We start from the raw sequence: 22,020 nt of genomic DNA, 5'->3' as shown, positions 1-22,020 counted from the left end.
CGATAATTAGAAATATCGATAAGTACAACAACATTGAATCGATTCTCCCTAACGTCATTCACGATTAAAAGCGTACCGCACAGATAACTAATCACATGTAATGGATTAACAAATACTTAAGAGTCGACCGAGATAATTATATTTCAATCGGCTCATCGGTAGAACAATGCGCACGCGTCGCTTGCGTTACGGGCATATGTGATTTCACCACCTTATCTCGTGCTATACATCAATAGACTGTCCGGCATTGTTAGTGACGGGACTCGGATCTATTGTGAGTTGTGGATAGTGATGTGGTTATAAATTGATTTATCGATATTTATTACCGATTTTTTGTAATTTGAGTTGGTTGGTTGTGTTGCGAATAATTTTATGTTATTTTGAAATTCTTTTTTTTATGTAGCTGACAATGACTGTTAACATTAATAATAAATATTTTTATTGTTTTTTGGCCAAAACCGTTTAGATCTTTGTAAGAGAACCACACAATCACAATTTACAATATCATACAAATTAATTTTCATCAAATTGTAAATGAGACTATCGATAAAATCGAATCACCACATCACTAGCCATTGTTAGTGAACGGGCATTTAGGATACAAAGCCCTTGTAACGTAACATCTAAGTGTTACAAAATCCAGGATCGCAACAAGAACATTGACCTTTGATTGCTATCGGTATTCAGTATTCACAAACCAGATTCGCGAACGCTAAACGATCGTTACACTTTTGATTGTTAAAGTTTAGTTTATAGACAGCCGATAGATTGGAACAGTGTTGAAGGAAGATTATGAAACTGTAGTAAAACGATAGTATGCTGATTGCTTGACGATTAACAATAACTAAAAAACCACTGCCACCACCTTATCATCATAAATACTTGAACAAAAGTATCTTTCTCATTATTTTACCGTATTCTTTTACGGTTAAGGCTGCGAATAAAGACAGAGAATTTCTACGATTCAGCTCCCACCATTACGCGCCATGCCATGCTCCCCTACAATCCCCTCATACACCCGGCTCATCCAACGTACGTAAAGTTCATCGCTCGCTAAATTAAACACAATATTCTTCGCTCGTTCAACGCGTATTTTCGGTAGTTAGTAGGTATGTTGTCTAAAATAATTGTATAAAACAGTGAAGTTGAAATCATCACAAATTATGTAATATGTCTGTTTATTATTATTTATATATAATTATTAATGATAATCTATACATAATATTATAAAACATTTCGTGGGACTTACCTCCGCTATACGGACTACTAATATCCACCATCCAGTTTAGATATCTATTATTTTCGTAAGTTCGTTTCCGCGGGCTGAGTATTGACGCGACGATCTTAGTTATACATACTAGCTTCCGCCCGCGACTCCGTCCGCGCGGATGTCGGTCTTCACGTGGATGGTTTATTTCTCCATTTTGAGTAACTCTGATAATGACATCTTATAACGTGTGTTCGCGGTTCTACAGAACAACGTCTATGGATAAAACTGAAAAATTAAGATTAATTTTTTTCTACGTATTTTTTCAGGATAAAAAGTATCCTATTTTACGCTCAGGATAATAAGGTATAATTATACCAAGTTTCATCGAAATCGAACCGTTAGTTTTCACGTGATGCCTTCACATACAGACAGACAGACAGACAAAAAAAATTTTAATTACATAATATTTGGGTTTGGTATCGACCCAGTAACACCCCCTGGTATTTATTTTTTCAATATTTACAATGTACAGAATTGACCCTTCTACAGATTTATTATATGTATAGATATACCTAAGATCGTAGAAGATACATAATATAAATATTTCATTCATAGTTTTACATCAATAAAATCAAGAAAGATTTATACATAGTCTTACAAAAATTGTTCAGTCTGATAGGCGTTTAAAAAAATTCGAAGGTCTGGACTACATTTATAATTTATAGGAATGAAATTTTACAGAATGATGGACATTTTTTGTTGATTAAAAAAAAATCAAAGTCAAGTCAAGAATGTCGCAATAAATGTGTATCATATTGTTATTATATTATGTAAGTTAAGTGAAAATTTCATGTACAAGTGTTTTTATTTCAAAATAAATTATTTATTATTCCTCTCTCCATAATACACGGGTACCACCAGAAGGAAGATACCCTTTGGAAAACTTATGTGAGGACACAGGTCCAACACGCAGAGGAGAATGTTGTGCGACAACAGCCACAGCCTGCCCATAGCTGCACTACAGGAATACAGCCCTGAGCAGTCCGCGGCCAATGTTGAAAAAATGGAAATGAAACTATGGAGTATGGAGTAAAAGGAGGGGGGGGTGTAAAGAGGTGTAAAAGAAACCAATGCAAAAAAATACATATTATATTTATTTAAATCAATTTTATTTTTAATTTGAGTTAGTTCGATTAGTTTTTAGAAAGCTGTAGTGAACGACACCGACACTAATACCGTGTTTTCTTTTGCGACACCAACGCCATACACTCGAGCTGTTTCTACAGCACTTGTGCCACGGTAGAACTCATATTCATAAATAAAGCGATATTTCAAATCGTTCATATTGTGAAATATGAACGATTCCAAAGAAAAAATAATCAAAAAAGTAAATGAATGACTGTTTTGAAAACTCAAGTGTACCAAATAAATGAATATTATATAAATTTGAATTTGGAATTCATAACCAAAGAGGAGATATTCGAGATCAAAGTGGCCTGTACAACAAAACGTAAATTTCATATATTATGTAAGAATCTAATACAATAATCGATTGATGAATATTTACTGTATATTATACAGTATCAATATTCGTCAATCGATATATTTTTTTCTATATTGCCACATGGAGATGTCGTGAGATCTCGTTCACATTCAGTTTCTGAAGAGGTCTGCAAAGCACTACATTTTTGCTCTTCAATTCGTAATATATGTGGCTGCCTTAAAGGCATGTTCCGTGTATGACGTGGATCAATTAATTCTGGTAATATGTGTTGCATATAAAAATTGGTAAGCTTTACTACCATTTTTTTCTGCCAAAAATTTTCATCCCGCGGTATCATTTCGATGGCTGTGGCTAACACACAATATTTTAGTGTATGTATTTTATCATACGTATTTATTACACACAACAAGTATTTAAATATTTTATTTCATATTTATATTCGTATTTAATTATAACACAAACATTCATTACACAAAAACACAAGAAATACAGACATGCATTACACTTATACAAAATAATTATAATATTTATTATTCTATAGCATAGTCGCGGTATTTGCGTAGTATGCGTGCCGCGACTAAAATTATCACGGATCCAGCGGGTAGATCGTAATACTTTGCATCAAGTTTCTTCATTGTAAAATTAACAGTTCGATCTTAGCTATTGAATACGCTCATTGTCAGTTTCTTTTTGTTCTTGTATTTTCATGTCCAAAGTGTTGCTTGTATATGATAATTGTCCCTCTCCTTCTATGTGGAGTAATAAACGTTAAAACTGTGAGTGTGTGGTTATTTGTGCATCACAAAAGGTACTGTAATTAATACCTATCCATTATCACGCACCCCACAAATTGGTGACCCCTCCGAACACTATATATACCTATATATATACGAACTATGTCTAGTGCAAGCGATTCCGACAACGCTGATCGAGTAAATACTCAAGCGCGAAGGTGCGTCAAAATGGCGGAACGACCGTCGCACGTGTCGCCCGCCCAGCAACCATCCGTTAATTTAAGGATCCCACCTTTCTGGCCTGAAAAACCTGCAATATGGTTTGCACAAGTCGAAGGACAATTCGCTATAATGAACATAACTGACAACACTACAAAATTTTATCACATATTGGCCACATTGGACCGGCAGTATGCGGCCGAGGTCGAAGACATCCTTACCGGCCCTGCTGATTATAATAAATTGAAATCAGAGTTAATAAAAAGATTGTCCGTGTCCAGAGAAAATAAAGTGAAACAGCTGTTGATGCACGAGCAGCAAGGACTACGTAAGCCGTCCCAATTTCTGCGGCATTTGCAGCACCTGGCGGGTCCCGAAATCCCAGAAGATTTTTTGAAAACAATCTGGACCAGCCGGTTACCTACCGGATTGCAGCCGATCGTAGCGTCACAGCCTACGCTACCCCTAGACGCTCTTGCCGAGTTAGCTGATCGTGTAAATGACATCGCGGCTCCTACCACTCATGTTGCGGCAGCTTCAGCATCTTCACCTTCATCACCTATGGACGAGTTGGCACGCCAGGTGGCGGAGCTGACGCGCCAGGCGAGCGCGCTATCCGCCCATGTAAGCAGTTCCCGACCCGGCCCCCGTGTGCGCAGAGACCCCTCTCCCCATCGTCGTCAACGTGTTTCTTCTCGACGGTCCCACTCTAATTACCGGCGTTATCCTATCTGCTGGTACCATAACAAACATGGCACAAAGGCTAACAGATGCATTAAGCCATGCGACTTCAAGGAATCGCACGACACGAAACGCGTACCACACTCAGTGATGGCGACTAACGCCTGTCCCATTTCCCCTGGTCGTCTTTTCATTACGGATCCCACTCTAAATGTTGAATATCTAATAGATACCGGTAGTGATATTTGTGTTTTCCCTATAACTGCTGTGTCTGAAAAACGATGTAAAACTAATTACCAACTGTGTGCTGCCAATGGTTCCGTCATCGATACTTACGGTTACATTCAGTTAAATCTCAACTTAGGCCTACGTCGCGTATTTCCATGGCGTTTTGTTGTAGCTGACGTCACTAAAGCTATTATTGGTGTAGATTTTCTTTCACATTACCAAATTATTGTTGACGTTAGTAATAAACAACTGATCGATGGCTTAACCAATGTCAGCAGCTCAGCAAGTAAATGTAATTCAATTAATTGTAATATTTCTAGTGTTAAGGTTGTAACTGGTGGTGATAGTAATTATCATAAAATTTTAGCGCAATACCCAGAACTAACACGCCCCGCTGGTACTCCAGGTATTGTCAAACACAACACTACACACCACATTCGCACAACCCCTGGCCCTCCCGTTTCCTGTTCCCCTAGACGCCTGGCTCCTGACAAACTTAAAATTGCAAAGATGGAATTTGAGGCTATGATAGCCAACGGAACAGCCCGTCCATCTGACAGCCCGTGGTCGTCTCCGCTTCACCTCGCATCGAAGAAGGACAATGGATGGCGTCCATGCGGTGACTACAGACTTCTCAACGCAAGAACGATACCAGATAAGTATCCAATCAGGCACATACAGGACTTTTCACACTGTCTGTCTGGTTGTACTATATTTTCTGTCATCGATTTAGTTAAGGCGTACAATCAGATTCCTGTTTCTGAAGGCGATATCCCGAAGACGGCAATCACCACACCCTTCGGTTTGTACGAATTTCCTTTCATGACCTTCGGACTTCGCAACGCAGGTCAAACTTTTCAGAGATTTGTCGATGAATTGACGCGAGGCCTAGATTTCTGTTATCCGTATCTCGACGACTTCCTGATATTCAGCAGATCAGCACAAGAGCACGAAGACCACCTGCGCCAACTCTTTACCCGCATGAGAGATTATGGTGTTCTTATAAACACAGCCAAGTGTGTCTTCGGCGCTCCTAAGGTAACATTTCCAGGCTACGAAATCTCTGAAAAGGGAACCAAACCTTTGGACAGCAAGGTGCAAGCTATCGCCGATTTTCCTGTCCCAAGAACTGTTCGAGAGCTTCGAAGATTCTTGGGCATGGTCAATTTTTACCGACGTTTCTTGCCCAATGCTGCCCAAATTCAAGCACCATTAAACGCCTTGCTTGTAGGTTCCGTTAAAGGTTCTCATCCCGTGGTCATAGAAGGAAATTTGCTGCAGTCATTCAAGGACTGTAAGAAAAGCCTTTGCGAAGCAGCCCTGCTTGCTCATCCTGCCAGTGAAACTAAATTAGGACTCGTCACTGACGCTTCAGATACAGCGATAGGTGGAGTCCTACAACAGCTTAAGGATGATGATTGGCAGCCGCTTGCATTCTTCTCGCGCAAGTTGAGCCCGTCACAGGTGAAGTATTCTCCATACGATCGAGAGCTCCTTGCCATCTACGAGAGCATACGGTACTTCCGACACATGCTAGAGGCTAATCATTTCACGATCTATACTGACCACAAGCCGTTATGTTACGCTTTCCACGAGAGGAAAAGTAACTGCACGCCGCGTCAGTATAGACACCTCGACTACATCTCGCAGTTCACAACCGACATACAGCACATATCAGGTGCAAATAATGTCGTCGCTGATACTTTATCACGCGTATGTGAACTGCAGAGGCCTGTCGATTTAGAAGAGATGGCAAGGTTACAAGCTTCAGATCCTGAGCTCACCGCGCATCTCAAAGGCGAATCATCTCTTCGCCTAAAACAGATGAATTTACCTGGAAGTCGTACTCCACTGTACTGCGACGTCAGTACACCGACTCCCAGACCTTTCGTCCCTACACAACTGCGTCAGCAGGTTTTCAATTGTCTGCACTCATTAAGCCACCCAGGTGCAAATTCTTCAGCCAAGCTCGTTGCACAGAGGTTTGTCTGGCCTTTAATGCGGAAGGACTGCCGCGAATGGTCTAAGGCATGTTTGACCTGTCAGCGCTCGAAGGTAAACAGGCATGTCGCGTCACCTATTGGTACGCTCGCTTTACCTTCAGCGCGATTCAAACATGTCCATATAGACCTAATCGGCCCTTTACCACCTTGCGGTGATTATCGGTATTGCCTAACAGCCGTCGATCGCTTCACGCGATGGCCGGAAGCTGTACCACTTACCGACATCACCGCAGAAACTGTCGCAAAAGCTTTTGTGTCCTGCTGGGTAGCCCGCTATGGTTGTCCAACCGACGTCGTTACTGACCGCGGTGCACAATTTCAATCGGCCCTATTCCAGCAGCTCGCTAAGTCTATCGGCTTCGATCACCGTAAGACAACGGCATATCACCCGCAGTGCAACGGCTTAGTGGAGCGCTTCCACAGACAATTGAAAGCTGCAATTACCTGTCACGCTGACGCAAACTGGGTGGAAACACTACCCCTCGTGCTTCTCGGCATAAGAAGTGCTGTGAAAGAGGATCTGCACTCTTCCTCAGCTGAGCTGGTTTTCGGTGAACCACTTCGCCTACCAGGTGAATTTTTTGGTCACGACACCTCGTCTTACACTACTGATATCACCGACTTATCAGCTCGGTTGACGAATTTCGCCAGGAATATTCGTCCTGTACCAACACAACATCACGGCAAGAAAAAAATATTCATTTACAAAGATTTAGCCACATGCGGTCACGTATTCCTTAGGGAAGACGCACTGCGTGGCTCCTTGCAACCCGCATATACAGGACCATATGCGGTCATTTCTAGAGATAAAAAATTCTTCAAAATTAAATTAAAAGGAAAGTCAACGACGGTAAGCATAGACCGCCTTAAGCCAGCCTACTTACTATCGTCTCCCACTGAAATCCTTCCTTCTCCCGCTCCCGCTCTTCCACCTCCCAGTCCTCCCCTACCTCTTCCCAGTGCTCCCGTGGCATATACCACTCGCTCTGGGAGGAGAGTTCACTTCCCAGACTTTTATCGCCCTTAACCCGGTCTCTGGAGGGGAGTGATGTGGCTAACACACAATATTTTAGTGTATGTATTTTATCATACGTATTTATTACACACAACAAGTATTTAAATATTTTATTTCATATTTATATTCGTATTTAATTATAACACATTGATCACAAACTTCCGTGTGTTTTTTTCGGTACATTTGTTGCGTCATTATGGGAAGATTCATGGCTGCACACAAACCTTGAAATTGTTCTAACCCAATGCCTACACTAGTAATACCGGAAACAGCTGCTATGTTTATATCTAGGTTTTGAGTTGGCTGTGGATCTGTCGTATTCAGTGTAAATTCACTTCTGCACATATTACACGCCAGTTTCAGTTTTGAACGTAAACCCACTTTACTTTCGCCTATTATATTTAAATTAGAAAGAGTACAACCAAATTGAGGGGCATGATTGGATATAATTTTTAATTTCTCCAGGAAGTACATCTTGTCTATTATGACTCTCTCTGCTGCATCGTACAAATTTTCCTCCTGAACTTGTTTCTGACTCTTTAGAGTAGCTCTTCGCTTCAATGAACTGTAATGAAAAAGTTAAACAATATAAGCAGGTTAATTAATCAAATGCGAAAAAGCGAGAATGGATACTATTTTTAAATAAACATACGCAGTCGACGACACACATTCCTCCAGAACTTTATTTTGATTAATTTGGTTAGATTGTACGACATTTTTCGACTCAGCAATTATTCTAAAAATAAAAATAAAAATTATCCTTTATAAAATATTACAAAGTTCTTCGAAATTTACGTATTATTTTATCGAGAGCTGGTAACTTTAGCAGGTACCTTTCTGGAGTATTTTTTTCTGCCTGGCAATAGTCAGTAGACACAGGTTGGGAGTGAGGGTCCACATTTTCCAAATTTAAAATTGTTCTGTGAAATTAGTAAATTACTTTCAAACAGGGTAAAACTTTCAATTAAACAAATAAAAATTATACAAAGTCGAAATAGCGAGTATAGATACTATTTTTAAATAAACATACACAGTCGACGACACACATTCCTCCAGAACTTTGTTTTTATCAAATTCGTTAGATTGTACAATATTTTTCGACTCTGCAATTATTCTGAAAATAAAAATAAATATTCCTTGTTATTATTTTGTTCATATTAACAAATTTCTTCGGAATTTCTTCGAATTCTAAAATTTGTTGTATTATTTTATCGGGAGACGACTAAAAACATGTGATTCTAATTATTCATAATGGTATAGTTTGTTTGAGCTCCTAGGGTTCCTCATCAGATGTTCCAGACCTTCGAATTTTTTAATTAGACTGAACAATTTTTTTAGGACTTCATTCCTATAAATGTAATAGTGCAGCTGGGATTTTAGGGTTCCTCATCAGTTGTTACAGACCTTCGAATTTTTTTATCAGAAAACGCCCATCAGACTGAACAATTTTTGTAAAACGTCATTCTTATAAATGTTATAGTGTAGCTGGGCTCTTATGGGTCTATATCAGATGTTCCAGATCTTTGATTTTTTTTAATCAACAGAAAATTTCCATCAGACGCAACAATTTTTGTTGACGTCACTCCTATAAATGATCTCAGGGTCCCTCATCATACATTCTAGATCTTCGAATTTGTATATTTATATTGCCCAGATAATACCTACACAACAAAATAACTTTCATTCAAAGCCGTCCAATAGTTCCGGAGATTGGCGTGTACAAACAAACAGACACATAGAGTTTTTTTGGATTTACGGGAACAAACCTATCCAATGTCCTTTCTCAGGTCTCAAGCTATCTAGAGCCAGACATACATACAGACAAACAGACAACAATTATATAAACTATGTACCTATATTTTTGGCTCCGATATCGATTGAAAATCACGCCCCAAGTATCCGTAAAAATATTCAATGTACAGTTTTGACTTTCGTACAATTTTTTTATATCTATGTGATTGTAATATTATTATCTAATACAGATTGTAAATATATATAATGTGTAGTTACTATTCACAACTTGTATTGGTTATTTACTGGAGCAAACATAGGAATCTACCTATAGTAATACTATAATATTATATATATATATATATATATATATATATATATATATATATAATAATATTATAAAACATTCCCGATTTGATTGATTGCATTTGCAAGGCGAACGTAGGAATTAGGTACCTACATAACTAAGTATAAAAAGTGTGTTTGTAGGTACCCTCTATGAATGTAGGTATCTATAAATATCGTCGCATGAATACTCAACTCGCGGAAACGAATTTACAGAATTTACACAAATAATAATATCCAAACTCGCCTGGATAAACTTTCTCAAATGAATCTATAGTTTAGGTGGTCTGTTGCGGTTCTGCACCAGGTGTTTCAGTTTTCAAAATAAATTATTATATTTCCCGGATAATAATATAATAGTACCTACACAACAAAATAACTTTCATACAAATCCGTCCAGTAGTTCCGGAGATTAGCGTGTACAAACAAACAGACAAACACAGACAGTTTTTTTTGTTTACGGGATAAAACTCATCCTATGACCTTTCTCAGGTCTCAAGCTATATCTGTACCAAAATTAGAGCCCAGACATACATACAGACAGACATACAAAAATTCTAAAAACTATATTTATGTATAGATATGTACTACATATTACTATGTAATACAGATTATGACTATATTATATATATATACATATACATATGTATATTATAAAAAAATACCTATTCAATGTAAGTACAGTTTTGACTTTCGTACGAATTTGTTATACCTACGTATAGATGTTATGTATGATTATCTAATACAGATTGTAAATATAATATATATGTACTATTCACAACCGGTTTACATATTATTTATATTATTATTTACTGGAGCGAACATAGGATCTGCCTATAGTAATCCATACTAATATCTATTATAAATGCGAAAGTAACTCTGTCTGTCTGCTGTCTGTTACTCAATCACGCCTAAACTACTGAACCAATTTTCATGAAATTTGGTATGGAGATATATTGATACCCGAGAAAGGACATAGGCTACTTTTTATCCCGGGAAAATTACGCGATCCCGGAAATCCCACGGGAATGGGAACTATGCGGGTATTTCTTTGACTGCGCGGGCGAAGCCGCGGGCAGAATCCTAGTAATAATAATATAAATCTTTCTTGACTTGATTGATTGCACCGCGACTGTAAGAATTAGGTACCACTATGAATTTTATTTACCTATCTATAGTTGCTATCGCGTCAATACTCAGCCCGCGGAAACTATTTTACAGAAACTAAACCTTCTCAAATAGGTAAATCAAGACATATCTTTTTATATTATAACTAGCGGCCCGCCCCGGCTTCGCCCGTGGTACATATGAAAAATAGATGTTGGCCGATTATCAGACTTACCCGATATGCACAGAAAATTTCATGAAAATCGGTCCAGCCGTTTCGGAGGAGTATGCAGACTAACACTGTGACACGAGAATTTTATATATAAGACTAGCGGTCCGCCCCGGCTTCGCCCGTGGTACATATTAACGTTTTCTCTACATAAGAACCATCCTCGTACTTCAAGGAATATAATAAAAAAAGAATTATCGAAATCGGTTCAGCCGTTCTCGAGTTATGGAATTACAACGAAAAGTGGCATTGATTTTTATATATTAGATTATTATTTACTAGCGGTCCGCCCCGGCTTCGCCCGTGGTATATATATACGTTTTCTCTACATAAAAACCATCCTCATACTTCAAGGAATATAATAAAAAAAAATTATCAAAATCGGTCCACCCGTTCTCGAGTTATGCGCTTACCAACACATTTTGCGATTCATTTTTATATATAAGATTAATATTATAACAATACTATTATAACTTACCTTCGACATTTAATCATCTTTTCAATTTGAATCTTCTTTAGTTCTCGTTTCTTAAGTCTTTTCATTTTGTTGTTTACCATTTTCAACAAATCAATATTCGGCGTAATTATAAAACACGGCGCAGCAATTTTAGCGTGGTCTACTCGTCTCAACGGAGCGATAGCGTCTGATGTATGAAATAGAATTATGTTTTTAGCTCCCGGAACGTGCGATGGAAGATAATTTCTTGCGTAATTAAAAATATAGTAAGCGCCAAAAGTGTTTTATCGTGATTAAACCAAAACTAAAAGTAATTAGACAAAAGTGGTATGACAAAGTTCTCACAAATGTTTCAATATAATTGTTTATGAAAAAAATAACATAATAGGCATAACCATGTCAAGTAAAAAACGTCAAAGTGTGAAATTTAGAGGTAACTTCGTGAATTTTTTCTATCGAGTCAATTTCAATATTTTATGTTTTTGATCAAACAGCTTAGTCGAAAATATCATCAAGTTTTACATATATTTTATTTTTTATATTTGGTCTTGAATATTACACGTATCAACTAAATGTTTATTGGTGATTTGACTTTAGTCGCGTTCTTAATAATAAATTAAAATATAACAATATTTGAAATTAAATCAATATTTCATGCGACTTATCCATATACCATAAAAAGTCGCTTAGTACAGACTCTAATTTTCTTATTTTTCAATTTATTTTTTTGTACTCTTAGGTAAGAATATTTTTAATTCTTCACCCACAAGATTTATGTGTACAAATAAAAATCGATAACTCTGGCACGTAAGTCCGCCTATAATAGTGCAGTTTATCAGAGAAATCGGCAAAGCAATATTTATGTAAGCGAAAATTTAAAGCCCTTTAACATAATGCCTGAACACGTGTGCTGACTCTCCAAATCACTCTTGACCGTTTTACGACATTACCTAGGCTGGCCACGGGCGATCGTAGTGTTTAATTATTCATACTAAAACTGTCAAATATTAACTCACACCTAACGATAAATTTTCGCAAAAAATGTGACGGTAACATGTATATTTATGGCTCTAATTACAGATGGCGGACATAGCTTACTTTTAAATCAAATGTGATAATTAACATGTAACAAAATATAGTTTTAATTGAGTTATCAAATCGTGTATATTATATTTTGGTACGACGTGAAATTTTATTGCAGTTTTCATGTTTATGTAACCTCTAGTTATTTTTATTTGATATATTAATAAACTCTATCATGCCTACGACACCAAATACAATGCACAAATGCACCATAGAAATGAAAACAAAATTTTCGATTTACACGTTTCTGTACTTGCTCGTCGACACGAAATAAATATGTTAACCGGTGAACGTATCGCATGAAACAACACCAGCTCATTTGTATTACATAAATCTCAACAATGCCATTGTAAAATATCTTTCGATAAACACATTAATTCCGGTCTCGAGCGAGACGGCATTTCGGCGCGTCGACTCACATATTTCATAGGCGCTGATGTCCCCACTAATCTGTCAATTAGCCAGCATTCCTGTCTCTTGAACTGGGTTGGCAAACACGACCGGAGGATGACTAACTGCTATTGTTAACCCTATCCTCGGTGTTTTATTAGCCTCCCAGTTTTGTTTATGCAATTTTAGTGTTCGATAGATAGAGATTAGTGTTGCCCAAATTCAGTCTTGGTCTTGCAGTCTTGGTCTTGTTCTTGCGTTTTTGCAAGACCAAGACCAAGAACAAGACCGCGTATTTTTAGCAAGACCAAGACCAAGACTGACCGTGCAAGACTTGAGCAAGAACAAGACATAGCCTGCAAGACTCTTGCGTCTTGCAGCTAGGACTTCGAATTTCTTATCAAATCTTCAGTTATTTATTAATCTGCTTGATCTTTACCATGGCTATGTTAATTCAAGCTGACAATGTTCCAATTGTAATACGTTTTTCTAAGATTTAAAGTAAACTTTAATAAATAGTAATACCTAGATTAATAGATAATTGCAAGACTTGCAAGACTCTTGCTGCAAGACCAAGACCAAGACCAAGACTGAGAGCGCAAGACCAAGACCAAGACCAAGACCAGGTGTATTGGCGCAAGACCAAGACCAAGACCAGGTGTATTGGCGCAAGACCAAGACCAAGACTGGCTAAGTCTCGTCTTGTTCTTGCATTTGGGCAACACTAATAGAGATGTCGTACCATAAACATTAAATACAACATCCAGAAAATTTATATTTTTAGTTACTTATTTTATTTTATATAGTAAATAGTATGTGTATCGAGGCCTAACTTCATGTTGAATAAAAAATATTACAAGAGAAAGATATATTCAGTCTAGTTACATTCAGGGTAAAACCGTAAATCAATTGAACATAATAAATGTATTTCAAAACAAATTTTAACAGGCAATATAAATTCAACACGTCGCAAATCGCAATGTTTTAGATTTGCATTGCTCAGTCAAGATTTTCCTTTACTGTAAATGCAATTAGTCATTGTTTTATCCAAATAATGTTCGACTGCACCTTCGCAGAGCCGACTATCTAATTAAAATCGCTGTTTAATTAATTTTAATTAAACAATGGAAATGTCGCCGTTGTCCTAAGTGTCTCTAAATGCCGTCACAGTAACGTGACTCGTGATGCATTTAGATAAAATATTACATATATTTCCGAGCTCGTTCGATCGTCCACGTTCGAGAATAGCTTCATTACTACGCTGGGTTATGGTAATACCGCTACTCTGAAGTATTATAACATCGAGACACGCGATACATAATAAAAAAAAATATAGAAAATCACCCCCCGCCGTGCTACACTCGCGTCTCAGATTGGCAGACTGAGTGACGTGCGCTGTCCTTATTGGTCGATAAGATTTGACAGATAAGCTCTAGCGGCACATAAAAGATATGTCCCGAATAAGTACGTACTTACGTAGTTGAAAAAACTCCTAAAACGGTATCATGATAACAAAAAGCCGGTATTGACGTGCAGTCAGTACTATCGTATTAAAACAGCTGTCGACATTTTTTCTCCTTGCTCTTTCGACTTTATATTATGACGATTTGTTTGGGTTACGAAAGAGTCAGGTTGACCGCCTTCGGCACTTTAAAACAATCAGATTATTTTTGACGTATAGAGGAAATGATGACATCCTTATGTCCGATCTTTCGATGATAATTATTGAAAATTTTAATCATGTCTCGTGGCCTGTTAAGTCGACGCTTAAAGTTCTTTTTAATTGCCTTATGAATATTCAAACTTTCAAAAGAGCATACAGAAAAATTGATGTGCGAGGATAGGGTTGGTAATAACATTTTATGCATTCCATCCTTTTTTTAAGTTCCATAGAACTAAATCCTTATTATTTTTTTATTCCAGGAGGTCGGTTCTGCTCCTTCTCGCCGTGCATAGAGCAAGTCCAGAGAACATGCATAGCATTGGAACAAAATGGCTTCCAAGATATCATTACCATGGAAGTGTTGCAAACTGAACTCAAAGTCAGCAGGAGAACCGTGCCTGTACGCGATCTATCCTTCTTGAAACATAAGGTAAATACCATATTATTTATGTAAAGCTTTTTTTTGTATGTTTTGGTTTGTATCTTCATCTTTTTTTTTATTTTAATCTTAAAAAGAATTGACTCAAAATTGTGATACGCCTTCCTGTGTCTGGTCAAGGTTTTATATAACCATAAAAGTTATAGGTATAGGCGGTCTATGACCAGAATTATTATTCACAGGATCATCTCGAGCTACTATAAATCAATGTTCCAGTAATGTGAAGTGTACCGCAACTATTGCTTCAACCAAAGTTTTGAAATAGAATAATACTTATCATAAAAAGGTACACACAAAGCTGAATAGACATTCAAAAACTTTATAACAAAGAGGAGTGCTCTCATTGCTTCACAACATCCTTCAAACCATTGCGAAATATATCCGAATTTTTCTCATCGATTCTTCACTTGAAATGCGAAGCTAACAATGAGCCGTACTTACGTTTATGAAATGTAAATCAGCATCACAAAGCAAAACATCAAAGGTTGCATCAGCGTATCGTCTACACTCTACACTACAGCCTCTGACCCCGCCGACTGACACATTAAGTTAGCTAACGTACGACGGGCCGCGTACGTCGGGAATCGATCAAGGGCTAACAAGCTGATAATTGACAGAATACCAAGGGCCGATGCCTACGTTGCGACACAAATTAGTGCACAAAGATACCGATCTACGTTGGAGGTTGACGCTCTTAATGCAATATCGGAATACGGTGCTTAGGTGAAGCCAATTAGTGGAGGACTGCCTTGTTATACATCAAATGTATCGACGCGTCCTCCAATTCTGATTATTAACGGAAGTTAAATAGTCTCGGAAATTTCTACGTACTTCAAACGATGTATTAATTAATAGTAACTGGATAGGTTTAGAAATAGACACAACTGTGACCTAATTGTAGTTTGATGATTCCAGTAGGTAGTCTTGGTACTAAGATACCTACCTTACTGGTCATCTTTATATTCTCATATTTAAATAATATTTTTTTCCACTCATAGATTACTTTATTGACTTGATGACTTTTCAACTCTATCAAATTTTCTTCAACTTTTTCAATCATCTTTCCCAGATGTAGTTGCTAATTTGAACATTGGGAAAACAGTCTTATCGCCGTTATAATAGGGACTATAATCCCCTGTGTATATTATTATGAGATGGTAGTATCTGCGACATATCGGGTTGCGTTCAAAAACGTCACGCGCGCCGTTTGTCGCGGGCGGTCACGTTCCGTCGGTAGCCAATCGTATAGTGGTGGAAGGATATCGATTTTAGCAATAATATAAGAAAATTATGCGTATTATAAGTAAAAATGTTCCGTTTCCACTACAGAGATATCATACAAAGAGTTATATCATGCAAATGTTGAATGTTTCATGAAATTAGAATATTATAGGTTTATATTTTTATTTTAGTGACACACATCAATAAATATAGTACAGGTACACATTTAACGCAAAAGTAAAATGCATTTCCCGTTTATTCTCCAAACTATCAGAGCTTAATTGAAAATAACATTTAAAAACATATATTTTTGCAGGAAGTATCAAAATAAATTAAGCACGCGTACAATGATAAATTTCTATTGATCTCCATAATACATGTCATAGTAATTACAAATTAAACTATCTAACATCAAATTATCGATAAAGCCACATCCCTATTCGCCACAGCTCAGTAGAGCCGTGGGAAAATCGCAAGGGCTTTTTAAAATCTATCTTATAACCAACATCGGCGCGCGCAGTGCCATATATTAGTAATTACTAGATTACATACTATACTTCGAAATTACCACATTAGGGCAGAGGGAACTTTATGGTAACTTAAATTAGGGCCATAGACATCGTGATCTTACCCTATATAGAGAGATAATGAAAAGGTTGTATTACTGATATTATTTGTTGGTTTATACTTGTTTGGATTAAACTTAGGGACATAAAGGTGTTTTGTAGAAATGTGAGATGTTCTATCTTTCCTTTCCAAATTTTAGTTATAAAAAGAAGCTTGAAAGCTCAGTTAATCAGCAGTATTATATTGTAACTGATTTACTTCGATTTTATAAAGATCTTGTCTTTTAACTCAAAGCACAGATTATTTAATTGTAGCTAACGCTTCTGAAGGTTTAAAATCATTAAAGGAAAGGCAACTCTAGCATTTAAAACTTCTTATTAATTAATTATTATTTTACAAAGGTTAAAGGAAGTCTCTCGGACAATATACAAGTATAGTGGACAATATAATTATGTACTTGTAAGTGTCATTTAATATTAATATTTATTATTGATACAATAATAAATTTAATTTGGTCATTTTTCTGACTTCTGTTTTCAGAGCATCATTATAAAAAATCAAACAACATCGGTCTTAAATTTTAAAGTAAACGATCCCTTTCTCACAAAATTTTCTTCCTATTTGATCAAAATAATACAAAAGAAAAGTAAAATAAAAAATTACCAAGCAACATTTCGTTTAAAATATTTAACATAGGTCCGCCTCTCCGAGCATTATAAACTCGAGTCACCGAATGCCATTCTAATTCCCATAATTAAAAGTTATCTAGATATAGATCTATAAAGTTTCGAATATGATTTATGCCTGCGCCGACGCAGCTGCAGGAACAAAGCCATGTTTCAAATTCCCACATTACTTATTGAGATGACTGATTGATGGTAACGCTTCATTGTGCTAGGTGAAAAGATTCTGTAATAGAGGTTTGTGTTTGTTGGGTTAAATGGGGATTCTGCGATGAGTTTGTCTTTGAAGGAGTAGGTTTGTAGGTTAATTCAATTATAATGTAAATGGATTTAGGTTTTGATTAGGAAGAAATTGTCTATCTTCCTTCGTAAACATTCAAAATAATAAGAGAATCTCAAAATTAGTTCTTACTTCTAATAAATGAATGAATGATATCTGGAGTAAGTATAATAAACAATACTTTAATGATAACATTACATTACAGTTACTAAATTCCAAAAGCATAAAATATGACACTATCTGTGCCAAAAGTCACAGCCTATCTACTAATTAAAATTATTCTGAACTTGACGGTACCAAAATATTTGTTCAAAATATCCAGACATAAATTCCAAGTATGATATCTTGTAAACTAATTCTGACTGTAGATAACTTCAACGATAGATAACGCATAAAGTAATAGAGAATTCGGGTACAATTAATCGGAAAAGTCATTACGCCTACCCATAAATCTGTTTTGCTTGAAGGTGAAATAACCGGTCAAGTAAAGATAATTAGGGTTGTCAACTGAGTTTATAATTTATTTGCACATGTTCTTCAGTTTTATTTATATATGTAATTGAAATTAATATATTATTCAACTACAGAGTGTCTTGTGCTATCTTTTCTGTAGAAATTGCTGTCCAAATCTGTGGTAATTATTATTTTTCTATATTAAAGACCGATCATTTAAACGAAGTCTAGTTGAATAAATTAATGTTTCAGTTGTAGTAAAGAGGTTCAAAAATTTTGTTTTTCAAGTCAAAGATATATATTACTGCAGAAGTCTTTTTTCTAATAAATTCAAATGATTTATAATCATTAAACAGTTTTTCATTTATTATTATGAATTTCTAACTTCCCAATTAATAACATCCCAAATTAAAACTATTCCTATTGATAAAACTGTACTGTGACAGCCCTATATTGGCGCGTGCGCACCCCAGATAACATCTTATCACGGATCGAAACGCGATCTGTCGCTGTCGCCGGGCGCGTGTCCAAACACCGTGTGCGACTCTACCAGACGTACCCGACTGACCACTTACGTCAACAGACAACGCGTACGAGTTTATATGTATATTTTGTGTTCGCTATTAGGAGAGAATATCGTATGCTGCTTCAGAATCTCTAAAGCCAAATCTTGTTAGTGGAATTTTACGCAGAGTTAGGAAGCACTTTAAATCGTTTCAATAATCAGAAATTTTAACATGCAATTACGAATGTCCCGTTTGTATTATTTTGTAACAGAATATATTATAAATGTTCAATAGGTATGTAAATATTATTAAGAAAGTTAAACTGCCAAATTACTTTTGTATCTATGTGTAAATTACTATTTTCTTATTTAAAATTCAAGCAATCCTAATTTTGGTAACCTACTTAAAGAAAAACAAATTTAAATTTCGTTATAACAACATAGGTATACAAACAGCAGAGTTAAATATGATTCATTTATACAATTCAAAGTCGATTTTCATCAAATCCAAAACATAAGTTTTACAAGTCAATAAATTGTCAAATGAACGTAACTAAGCAAATTAAAATTGTTAATGTCTCCCTGCGAGGCGAGTTCTGTAATGAGAGCGTTTTAAGTTATGACCGTGTCGCCAGAAAATCGTAATTTCAAATCTCGGAGTCGACTCGGCAATACATCGAGACTGGTCTATCATTTATACTGAGGATAATTCTAATAATACGAGCGCCGTTCACTAGACAGTTTGTACACGCGAATCGAAGAACAAAGAGATTTAGGGCAGTGTAACACGATCCACCATATTGTTGGTGACGCAACGTTTGTCGCAGCGTGATCGAGGGCCGACAGCCGTGGCTAAAGGATGCGCTTGCGCCGTGAAATCGCTGCCCGCGCCATGCTGCTGCAAGGGAAATATATGCACGGTGTTTTTGTGACGTAACTTATATATTGTTCAATTTCACATGATATAGTGCTGAAATTATTACTTGCAATTTAACGCAATACATAATAACATTGAGAAAGTTTTCTTGTATAAGTCGGAATACCAAAAATATAAAATAACACAGATAAAACTAAACATATTCTAACTTGGAAGTATTCGAAATATGTTAGCATAAACGTATGGCATACTCATTGCATTTATCTGGAGTTCCTTGAATTCCCCTTAATGTTCCTATAAATATTTATCCCCGAAGCAGCTTATCCCACAGTATCGACTCTTGTATACAGGACGACCTTTACCGCAATGCTCGGTAATATCGGCAGGACTCGGACAAACTTTTACCGTTAATACAGCGATCTATAAATTTGCTACTCGACAAAATAATAGGAGAGTCGATAGTTCGATGCTATTAACGCCCAGAAAGATATATTGAGTCGACTCCTCTCAATCTGATACCTTAATACGAACGGTCGTAATAGAAATTTCTCAGTTACGAGATGCCAAGATAATTGCTTTGAATAATGCGTTGACTTCCATTTTGATTTTGAATTACGTGTCGCGCTGTGTGAATGTCCCATTGGAAATGTCTCGCTGTTCCTTATTGAGGATATTGTTAAAACTATTACCTTGTAGCGATAGTAGACTATCTCTGGCAATTAATGTGATATCATGTCCTCCATGATAGCTGTAGATAGAATCAAAGTTAAATTGTTTGTGATTCTCATAATAATCTTAGAATATTATATAGGTTGTATAGGTATAGGTCTTGTATATAGGTTAAAGATGTTTAAATTCACACTTAATTTAACTGGTCATATTTTGGACTTGCTTAAGATACGTCACTACTCACTTATCCATACTAATATTATAAATGCGAAAGTAACTCTGTCTGTCTGTCTGTTACTCAATCACGCCTAAACTACGGAACCAATTTGCATAAAATTTGGTATGGAGATATTTTGATACCCGAGATATATAGGCTACCTTATATTGCAAAATATGTACCACGGGCGAAGCCGGGGCGGACCACTAGTTATAATATAAATACCCTTGTTTAAATTTAAAATTTGCAAAGAAAATATGGAACTTAGAAATTTCTAATTAATTATGGATAAATTTAATCAATATTGATGTAGTGTGTCTCCAAAAAAGAATGAACAGAGACATTAATAGTACAAATGAAATGTTTATACCGAGATGTTTTATTGGAAAAATAAAATCCATTTCATCGCACGCGATCGCTTTATTTTACGCCGTGTTTATTTATTATACAGAACAAATGTATATTTTATCGAACCTTCAAGGTAATAATTGTTTGTCGTACATTTATTTCGCTTGTATATTTAATTCTATGACATTTGATATTACAAAATACGTCCCAGTTCTTTGTTTATTGTAGCAATGAATCTGTAATATTTTTAGTGCCCTGCATTATTTATCGATTGGTAGTCGCCTTCTAAGCTATTATTTTTCATAGATTTAATATAGTCATCTGTAAGGACTAGTGTTTTATTATAAGTCATAAATAGAGGAATTACCTATACGATGTAATGTGTTTTTTAGATTTCTTTCGTCTGTTTGCTTCATACATCCACTTCATAATAGCCGAATTAAATATCCACAAGCATAATTTATTTCTTGCGTCTCCAGCCAAAAATTCTCTTAAAGTGCTAATATTACTAATAATTTAAAATACTTCAGCGTTTGTTGAAAATGGATGCATAGTGTGTAACTATTAAGTGAAGTATCTTTACCCCTTTACCTTTGCCATAATAAAACAATAATTTCGTTAGAATATGATGAGCCTATTAAATTGTTCGACGATCCACCAGAGCGCTCGCGATCGATTTATGACTTTGACACGTTAATGACTCTATCTTGAAGCGAAGCAATTTCAAATATTTCATAAAACTATCTATGAAACAAGCTGAGATTGAGATCGAGATTTTGGCCAGTACATCCTTAATGCATCCGCGTTTATATAAGAGTTACAAGACTAGCGAAGTGACACGAGTATTAAATATATTCGTGAAGTAAAAGTTTTAGCCGGCGTTTGCGCAAGCCAGGTCACGTTTGAGTACAATACCACCTGTATGATCCGGATCCAGCATGTTACTATTTCGCAACGCATCTAGGACTCCTTAATGGGTAAATATATATTGAATTCGTGCATCATTTGGCACGTTTGTTTATTTATGCCACTGCTTAGTGAGCGGTTATAGTCAATTTAGCGATCAGATTGCCACGCCGGTGAAATATGGGTAACGCGATGTTATGTATATTGCAATTGTTTCATGCCGCTGATGATTTATTTTTATCACTGTATTCAATTT

General features: G+C 36.2%; 1 protein-coding gene across 1 annotated transcript in view; it reads left to right on the top strand.

Moving 5' to 3' along the window:
• The window catches only part of LOC123700898 (tRNA (adenine(58)-N(1))-methyltransferase catalytic subunit TRMT61A), a 62,275-nt gene that overhangs the window by 21,794 nt on the left and 18,461 nt on the right, over positions 1–22,020 (top strand). Inside the window, exon 5 of the mRNA XM_045648266.1 lies at positions 14,860–15,029. Coding sequence (XP_045504222.1) covers positions 14,860–15,029 — 170 coding nt within the window. The remainder of the gene's footprint in view (positions 1–14,859; positions 15,030–22,020) is intronic.

The sequence above is a fragment of the Colias croceus genome, chromosome 20 (genome assembly GCF_905220415.1).
Source record: "Colias croceus chromosome 20, ilColCroc2.1".
Lineage (NCBI taxonomy): Eukaryota > Metazoa > Arthropoda > Insecta > Lepidoptera > Pieridae > Colias > Colias croceus.
The sequence above is the reverse complement of the archived record's forward strand: the minus strand, read 5'-3'. Positions and strand labels throughout refer to the sequence as shown.